The sequence below is a fragment of the Psammomys obesus genome, unplaced genomic scaffold (assembly GCF_907164565.1).
Source record: "Psammomys obesus unplaced genomic scaffold, mPsaObe1.curated_primary_1811, whole genome shotgun sequence".
Classification (NCBI taxonomy): domain Eukaryota; kingdom Metazoa; phylum Chordata; class Mammalia; order Rodentia; family Muridae; genus Psammomys; species Psammomys obesus.
Genome location: NW_026591560.1, coordinates 1083019 through 1092143, shown reverse-complemented (window position 1 = coordinate 1092143; position 9125 = coordinate 1083019). Strand labels below are relative to the sequence as shown.

General features: G+C 57.8%; 1 protein-coding gene across 1 annotated transcript; it reads right to left on the bottom strand.

Moving 5' to 3' along the window:
* Positions 1 to 1666: 1666 nt before the first annotated feature.
* Slc22a12 (solute carrier family 22 member 12) lies at positions 1667 to 8388 on the bottom strand. The gene is made up of 10 exons (XM_055610639.1): positions 7987 to 8388; positions 6661 to 6764; positions 6141 to 6295; positions 5895 to 6063; positions 4272 to 4395; positions 4026 to 4141; positions 3223 to 3437; positions 2726 to 2834; positions 2300 to 2503; positions 1667 to 1730 (listed from the first exon to the last, which is right to left on the bottom strand). Exons 1-10 carry the CDS (start codon positions 8386 to 8388, stop codon positions 1667 to 1669), a joined length of 1662 nt encoding a protein of 553 aa, XP_055466614.1.
* Between the last annotated feature and the right edge of the window lie 737 nt (positions 8389 to 9125).

Genomic DNA, 9125 nt, shown 5'->3' with positions numbered 1-9125 from the left:
TTTGTCTGGGGCAGATCACTAGGAAGTGTGTGTGTGTGTGTGTGTGTGTGTGTGTGTGTGTGTCTGTCTGTCTGTCTGTGTCTGTTGTGCAGCCTTGTGTTGAAGTGCCTGGGGGTAGCCACACACATGGATGCAGAGACCCAGTGTGGCTCGGTGCAGCTGGCGGGGGGGGGGGGCATCTGCTGACCCACTGGACAGCACCCTGTCTGTGGGGTACTGTGGGTCTTTTCTGTGAGCATTCCCAAAGGAGCCCAGAGAGTCTTGGCTGATTCTGAGTGGGACAGTGGGCCTGCTACGTGCATTCCTCTCTGCCTAGATGGCACTGTGGCTCAGCAGGGCTCAGGAGAGCCGCAGACAGGCCCTTGCCTTCTGATTCTGCCTCCTCCTCGATGTGTGTTGTGGGCAGTCTGTTTCGCAAAGCCTCTGTTGTCCCATGTGTGAGAAAGGACAGTGCCTCACAAGATGCAGAGAGGCATGGCAAGAGAAGGCCCATGAGAAGATCTGGCAGTAGCAGCCCCCAAGCCTGGCCCAGAACACAGGAAAACCAGAAAACCAGCCTTGGGAAAGTCTGTCTGGTGAGGGGCCCCAGTCTTTTCTCCTGCCCTGCAGACTCTTGGAGAGCCTCGTGAGCTCTTGAGGAGCTGCTGTCCGGCCTCAATCTGAGCCCTCCAACAGGCTCTGTGTGTGAGTGAGGATGTGGGGCCGGGACCAGTAACCCTCAGGGAATGTATGTGCTGGAGGGTGAGAATTGGCAGAGGTGTGGCCCTAACCACAGGTCACATGAGTACCAAAGTCCTGGCTTGTTCCAGAACCCTGGAAGGAGTTGGCCCTTGGGGTAGGTCTAGAGGCCTAGGAGAGTGTCAGGTGGGAAGGTAGGAAGGGGACCCAGGCAGAGGTTGTGGGGGGGCAGTGGGGTGTGCGTGGAGTGCAGAGAGGTTGGAGAGGGGCCGGGCCAGTTGACCGAGGACCTCAGTGACACGGAGAAACTGAGACTCCTTCATGCTGAGCTAAAGAAGAGGATGGCCAGTTCTGAGTCGTGCGGCAGGTGGGGTGGTGAGCAGCAAGGGGTCCCTTAGTCTTGGCTTCTTTCTGGCAGACAGCTGCGTAGGAGAGTCCGGATAATGGCAGCGTTTGTGGTAGCCTTCTATCATTCAAACTGTCCTCTGCCCCATGTGTTAGAGGGAGGGGGAGGCAGCCCTCTAAAGGGGTCCCTGAAAATGGAGCTCTTTGCTTCCCGTGGCTGTCTTCAGGGGACAGAAGAAGCCATTTCCTTTGCCTCCCTCATCCCTTCATCTTCCTCCTGGTCCCTCTCTTCCTCCTTTCTTCTTTCTCTTCATTTTCCTTCTCCCTTTCTTCTTCCTCTTCCTTTTCATTCCCCCTTTCTTTTCTTTTCTTTTTTTTTTTTATAAATTATTTATTTGTGTGTGTCATTGGGGGAAGGGGCATGTGTTCATGTGGAAGCCAGAGGACGGCTTTGTGGAGTCATTTCTCTCCTGCCCACCATGTGGGTTCCAGGAATGGAATTCAGAAGGTCAGCCTTGGAGGCAGGTGCCTTTACCTGCCATCGCCAGCCCTGCCCTTTCCCTCTCTCTCCCTCTTTTCTTCTTTTCTCATTGTTGTAGTCGTGGTCCTCCTTCTCTGGTCCTATCTTGGGTTCTCCCGGAGGCTACAGCTGTGTAGACACCAGGATGGTGCTGACTGCTGTGTCGTGTGTCGCCTTCTTCCCTGACCTGTTCATGAAAGACAGGGTAGTGTGACTGTAAGGAGCAGACGGACCCCTGTCTCTTGACCCACGTCCATGCTCAGGGCTGAACCTCCTGCCTGGGGCTCAGGTCTGAGCTTGCTGAGTACATCGAGGTGGGGTGGGCGGTGACAACTTTGCCAACCACCCAATAGCTTTAGTGGCCAAGTCTGCCACCTGTGAAGACCAGAAACCCCTGTCCCACCCCAGGACCTACCCCTGACGAAGGCCAGCTTCCTAACCTGCACTCTCTCTTTCTCCACCTCCTTCTCTCCCTGCCTTTTCCAAGGTGGACCTGAGGGCGGCTGGGCCATTTGTTCCTCCACGTGGTAGGATGAAGGGGAGAGGGTTAAGGTCCACCTGCTAGCCTGAGTCTCCACTCTCCCAACGTGCTGTAGTAACTGGGCCATCCTAACCCTCCCTTAGCCTTTGCTTTCCCCCGTTGAGTGAGAGGGATGAGCCCCCCTACACACACCATTTTGGGCTTCTGTGGAGGGACGGGGGGGGAGGGGCTGCGAGAAGGGCATGAAGAGGTGGTGCCCGGGCTGGTCTACTCACTGCTTTTGGATGTCTTGGATGGTGTCAGGCAGTGGCAAGTTCTTGGTCTCAGGCAGCAGCAGCGCGGCCAGGCCGCTTATCACCGGCACCGTTCCATACACCAGCAGGGGCAGCCAGGAGACATAGAGGCTCAGCAGCCTCACCAGAGGCCCTAGGATGGCGCCCCCTCGGGCTGCTACCTGGCCCAGGCCCACTGCTGTCATCCTGTGGAGGCACGTTTGCCTGTGCGTCACGCTCTGCCTACCTGGAGCCTTGACCTTTTGGCTTGGCCTGACTTCACTAGGTTCGAGGGGGGCCCACTGAATCAGCCAGGGTGAATGGAGACTGGGGTCCCTGAGACTGCACAGAAGGGAAACCCACGGGGGTCTGCAGGTAGCCCTTCCCTCTGGGCTATGCGCTCTCTCCTTGAGCCCCTGACAGCCTCACCTGAGCACAGTGGGGAAGAGTTCGCTGCTGAAGATGGTGACACAGGTGAAGGCAGCCCCAAGTGACCCCAGCCCCAGCACAGCCAGAGACGAGCGAAGGACCCCCATCTCTGTGAACAGTGATACCGTCAGCAGAGCACTGTCCTGTATTCCCTGGGCCGCCCCCCTGTCCTATCGGCTGCTCTCTTAAATGCTTCTCGGTCATCCCTCAGTAACTCATGGCCTCAGCGTACCATCCTCCAAGCCCCTCAGAGCCAGACCCCAGGCGTCCCCCTGCCTCCTTTCATCTATTAGTAAGTTCTGTGTTAATAGCTCAGCCTTCCTCATCTCCCCTAAAAATCTACAATCCCCTCACTGTTTTGTGCACCGCCCTCTCTCCATCCCTCTAGCTCTTTATTGCGGCTCCACAGCCTACCCCCCAGGGAGAGTAGGAGGAACTCAACTAGCATGCTGAGTTTTTGCCTCCTCCTGTTCCCCCACAGCCAGGCTGCAGCTCACCGTGGGGCACCAGTATGTTGGCCAGGATGCAGAGTCCCGACAGCACCAGCGAGCCGGCCTGGCAGTGGCGCCGGCCCAAGTGGTTGAGCAGCAGCAGGCTGCCGGTCTTCACTGGGAGGTCCACAATCCCAATGAGTGCTTGAAGCAGGAAGATATTGCTCCCCAGGGCTTGCAGGTCGAGGGCCAGGCCGTAGAAGGTGAAGCCAAAGGCAAACCTAGAGTGAGGGTGGATGGATTAGCCTGGGGTGGCTGCTCTTCTGCCTGCCCTGTTGGCCTTGTCCAAGCTCACCTTAGGTACTGGGGGGGAGAGAGAAAGAGGGGGGGGGCTGGTGGCCCCTGAGGGGCAGCCAAGGGGAGACTGGGTATTTCTCCCTCTCTCTCTCTGCTCAGACACTCTCTTTGGGATGCTATTCATCAGCTCCAGCTTCCACTGATCTTTGCTGGGGGGCGGGGTGTAGGCTTCAAATGTGGGCAATAGCCTACTTATGCCTGGTGCCTCTAAACAAGATTGGAGCAGCCTGTCTGTCTGCTGGGTTGCTTTGTGTCCCCAGCTTTTCCAGCACCACTGTTCTGATCCTCCTCATTCCATCTCACCAACGCACCTGGGCCCTTAATCCTTGTTCACCGGCCCACCTGGCCTGGCTCGTCTCCTCTGGGAGCCTGACTCTAGATAGCAAGGTACTTGAGCTAAAGGTCGTCCTAGACACATCTCTAGCCAGAGGCCCCCATCCTCGGCTGCCTGGGCAGCTAGCCTGGCGACAGGCTTCCCTACGGCTGGTAGCCTCGGGTAGAAGGGCATCTACCAGCACAGCATGGAGATGAAGGTTCGGAGGCGCAGCCCAGGTGTGTGGAGCAGAGTGCCAAGCCCTGCACGAGTTTGGTCCCCACTTGGTTCCTCCTGAATGGCTGACCGCAAGACCTGTGGAAGTAGGGGCCGTTAGCACCAGGTACCCACAGGCCCTACCCCGGGTCTCTAAGGCAGTTCCTGTACAAGGCTGGGGAGAGGATCTAAGGGGACAGGGCTGAGGGAAGGCCCAGCCCTGGATTACCTCAATGGTCAGTGTGTCTCCCTCTGCCTTCTTCCGATTGACAGCCGCCACCCTCTGCAGTTCCTGCAGGCCCTGGTCCAGCTTGCCCACCGTGAGGAGCCAGCGTGCCGATTCTGGCAGCCACCTGAAGTGGAAGGGTGTGGGAGGGGGTCGCTAATTATGGCCCCCATTGCCTGGCCTGTATTGTCCTCCTTGTCCTTCTATCTCCTGCGTAAGGAGGTGGTTTCAGTGGAATTGGAACAGCCAGCCTCAGGCAGCTCTAGTCAGTAGAAACCATAAAGGACAATATGACAGCAGGCCCATGACTAGCCAGGCCACCTAGGTTTATCACCAGGTTCCCCCCTGTCACTACCCTGCCAGCTTTCTGAGTTGGGGGGAGGGCCATGTTCTATAGTCCCTGAGCAGGCTACTGGATAGGGAGGGACCCTGTTGTCTCTTCCCACTTCCTTCTTGTCCCATGGCCTCTCCTCAGCCTCACCCATGAACCATGCCTGGGTCCCAGAATGGCTACAGATTGGCGACAGAACCACAATGGCTGCCAGGGTGTCTTACCATGATGACATCTTTCCAAGTTACACGCGTTCCCTCCTGCCCTGCCTCCCTCTCCGGCTGTGTATTGTCTTCCTGCTACAAACAGCATCGCCACCCCTTGCCAGGGCTCAGACTAGGGCCAGTGTCTGTAACATCACCAAGCTCTTTTTGTCTGCCCCACCAGCCGCTGATTCCTGGACCCTGGGACCCCACTGTGCCTGACTGTTTCTCTGGCTGTGTCTCAGCCAGTTCTGTGTCAGGACTGCTGACAGACTGTGACAGCTGCTCCATCCCAACTTGCTTCTCACGCTCTCAGGATCAACCACAGCTCCCCCCCCCCCCCCCCCCTCTGCCTCCTCTCTCTCACACACACTTGGTGCACTGAAAAGCCCAGCCCTCTGCGCCTTTGGTAGTGACCACCACGTAGCATTGCTCCCCCTCCACGCCTGTGATTACAGAGGCTCCTCCCCACCCAAGGGACATGCTGCCCGCTCTGAGCAGCCACCCAGAGAGCCAACTGTTTCATATTCACCAGGCCCCCGAGCGCCCCCGGTTTGGAAGAGAGTACAGACAGAATCGGTGGTTCTCAGTGACCTGTTGGGCATCCTGGTCCCACCTGGAGAGTAGGTGGAAGAAGTCAGGGGTAAGGAGAAGTCATGCAGGTATTTGGAGACCTGAGGCTGGGTGTGGGAGTCAAGGTGGGGGTGGGGATAGTGAAGGCTGGAATAGGGGTAGGGATGAGGCAAGGTGAAGCAGAGATGTGGGTTCTGCAGCATGTAAAAGGGGCTGGACCTACTAACAAGGCAAGACCCCCTCTCCCCTTGAGGGAGGGAGTGTAGACTGTGACCCCAGTTTGCTGCTAGGACACAGAAAGATGGCACCTGGCTTGTTGCGGGTGAGTTGGAGCAGGGGACACCTGAGCTTTGGGCAGCAGTGGCAAACATCTGGAGGGCTCCGGTGGCTCGCTTCCAGCCCAGGTGGTCTTGACCCTAGAACTCCTAAACCCTCCATCTGCAGGAAAGGAAGAGGCTCCCACGTTGCCCCCTGAGAGTGGGCAGAGCCTCTTTCAAGGAGGGGGGCTGGAGCACCCACCATGAATATACAAAGAATAGGAAGAAGGGGGCAGAGACAGCCAACTGTAGCATCCTCCAGCTGCGTACACCGTAGGCCACAGAGCCAGTCAGGACCTGCCCAAAGCTGAAGCCCAAGGCGTTCAGGGTCATCATCAAGGCACTGGCCCGGGAGGACGTCCACTCCATCACTGCAAGGAGCAAGGAAGGGGTCATTCCTGGGACCTGCTTTCGGCCTCCCCAACCCAGCACCAATCAGGGGACATACACAGAGTGGCTGAGCTCATCATGACACCCGCCACTGCAAAGGCCACCAGGGAACGGAACAGGCAGTAGAGGGGCAGGGTGGGAACGAACGCAGCTGCTGAGCCGGACACAGACACCAGAAAGTAGCTCCAGGTCAGGACTCTCCTGCGCCCAAACCTGCGGTACACACAGGCAGGCATGCCATTGGCCAGTGACAAAGATCTGGGCCATCAGGGACTGTCCTGTTCCTCCCCACCTCCCCAGATGAGGAAGGCACAAAGCCACATGTGGGGCCAGGCCCCCATTCTCTACCTATGGGAGGGTCACGAGGATGAGAAGGGTTAGCAAATGAATTCCCCCTTTAGCAGTGACGCCAAGCAGCAGCTGAAGGCTGGTGTGTGGCAGAGAGGATTTTAGGAATGGATATTTGAGAGAGACAGTGGCCCAACCCCCGATCCTGGAGAAAGTTGGTGAACCTGTGGCCTGGAGAGGATGTGGGGTTCCTTCAGGACAGCCTGCCTGGACCAGGCGGGCATACTCACCTATCTGAGGCATGGCCACACACTGCGGCCCCTACCAGAATTCCAGCTAGGTAGATGGACTGGGCCATGGGCCTCAGGGCCTGGGAGTCACATACCAGGTTCCACTGGGGTTGGGGGGAGAAGGGACAGAGCTGAGATCAGAGGGGCAGTCTGGACAGAAGGGAACTGGGTGTGGGTTAGGCTGCGTGGGACAATGAGGGCACCCACAGGCTTAGGCGCTTGATCTCTTGGTCTCCTGTCATCCTGGTACAGGGTCAAAGGTCAAGAGCCCTTTAGCTTCATCTGCTCTCTCCTGAGGCTTGGCCTTAGCTGAGAACCTTTCTGGAGGATCCCTTGCTTCCTCTTGTCCCCTGGGACTTTCCTGTTTGCGGGGCAGCTGCCCTTCTCCACTGGCTTGGTCCCTGTCTCTTTTCAGTTCTCATCTCAAGACAGGCTTTCTCTGTGTGGCCCCTGCTCTCTTGGAAATCACTCTGTAGAGCAGGCTGGCCTTGAACTCAAGAGATCCGCCTGCCTCTGCCTTCTGAGTGCTGGTAACAAGGCGTGCGCCACCACCACCTGGATCCTTCTCGTGTGTGTGTGTGTGTGTGTGTGTGTGTGTGTGTGTGTGTGTGAATGTATCATGAAAATGTGTGCGTGGTATACTGTTTGTGAGGGTCAGAGTTCACTCTCTGGAGCTGTCTACCTTAGTTTTGTGACAAGGTCTCTCCCTGAACCTGGGCTCACTGGGTAGGCTGGCTGGCTGGCTGGCTGCCGAGCCCCAGGCTGGGATTACAGTCACGCCACCACTGGGTGCGGGAGAGCCGAACTCAGGCCTTCATGCTTACACGGCAAGCAGCTTGCCGATCTACCTCCCTGGCCTGCCAACACCTCTTCCAAGAGGCCAGCGCTTGGCCAGGTGCTCTAATCACTGCTGGCTGACGCCAGATGAGCTTTGAAACACAGACGTTTCAGCAGAGCACCGCTGGTCCCTGTACAACAGCAGCACGGTTTACAGGTTCCTACGAGTGGGTGGCCTGGAGTCACAGCCCAGGCTCAGCTCCGGGGGATTCAGGAACAGGGGTGCCACCCCAGGCCAGTCTGTGTGACACACCATGTGGCCCAGGCTGGCCTCAGACTCACGACAACCCTCCTGCCTCTTTAGCTCTGGGGCCACAGGCCTGAACCACTAACCAAGACTTCGCTGATGGACTTTGGCTGCCCGCTTCCCTGTAAATCTACACGGTTGCCCCTAAGTGAGGAGGCCTGGGGAGGTGTCTCATTTTTGAGACCGACACATTTCAGCCCGGCCAACCGTGACTGTGACTTTGACCTCCCAAGTTCCGTTACCGTGGTCACGATTGTGGACGTGAAGGTGCTGTGGTCGTAGACCCAGCCGTCCCCACACGGCTCAGTGTCAGCCTGGCTCCAGTTGGTGGCCGTGGTGTTGGGCTCTAGAAGCTGCCATTGAGGTTTGCGGAAGCGCCGGCACTGGCGGGGCTGCTGATCCGGACCAGGTGGGATGGAGATGGCCAGAAGGCTTTCGGGCCCAAAGTCCCTGGCGACATTTTTGTGGGCAGTGCTGTTGTCCAGAAGGGCCACCCAACAGCGGTGGCGGGGCACAGCGGCTGAGAAGTTCTCCAGCATGTTCTGGGTGGTGACCCACAAAATGGGGGTCACCAAAGCCACCGTCTGGAGGAACTGAAACCTGCCTAGGCTTCCTACTCGGTCCAGGAGTTCAGGAAACGCCATGGATTTCTCCTGGGTACCACCATCCGACTTCCACCTCACAGAGGCTAGCCCAGGACAGCGGGATCAGTCTCACGAGCCGGCTTCTCCCGAGGCTCTGCCCATGCTGGCCTCCTCGCGAGCATGTCAGGGCAGCCGTGTCACTGAGTCAGAGCCAACCCAGTCTCCCAGGTATCTGCCTGCTGGCCGTCGCCCAGAGACCTGGAACCCTGTGCTGTAATCTGGAGGCCATGGGAACCTCTCAGAGACAGCAGACCGTGGTTCTCAGGAAAAGCCAAATTTGGGGAGCAAGGCGGGTGGAGAGAGGAGTCACTCTGACTGGAATTAAAGTGTGACTAGGAGCCATTTAATAGGAGAGGGTCTAGTGATCATTTCCTCAAAGTTTAACCAGGCCAGCGGCACTGCAGATGCTGTTTCTCCCCGGCCTGTGTTCATGGCCTCTTGGGTTAGCTCGAAGCACAGTCAGGATGTCCCATGGAAGGCGGCAGGGGCACCGTGGGCTGACAGCCCCAACACCCTGAGTGGCAGGGCTAGCAGCCCCGGGCTCGCCACAGCCTGACAGAGAGCGGGCCCTGAAGGCAGGCGGGGGAGAAACTGCGTCTGCAGTGCCGCTGGCCTGGTTAAACTTTGAGGAAATGATCACTAGACCCTCTCCTATTAAATGGCTCCTAGTCACACTTTAATTCCAGTCAGAGTGACTCCTCTCTCCACCTGGCTTGTTCCCCACATTTGGCTTTTCC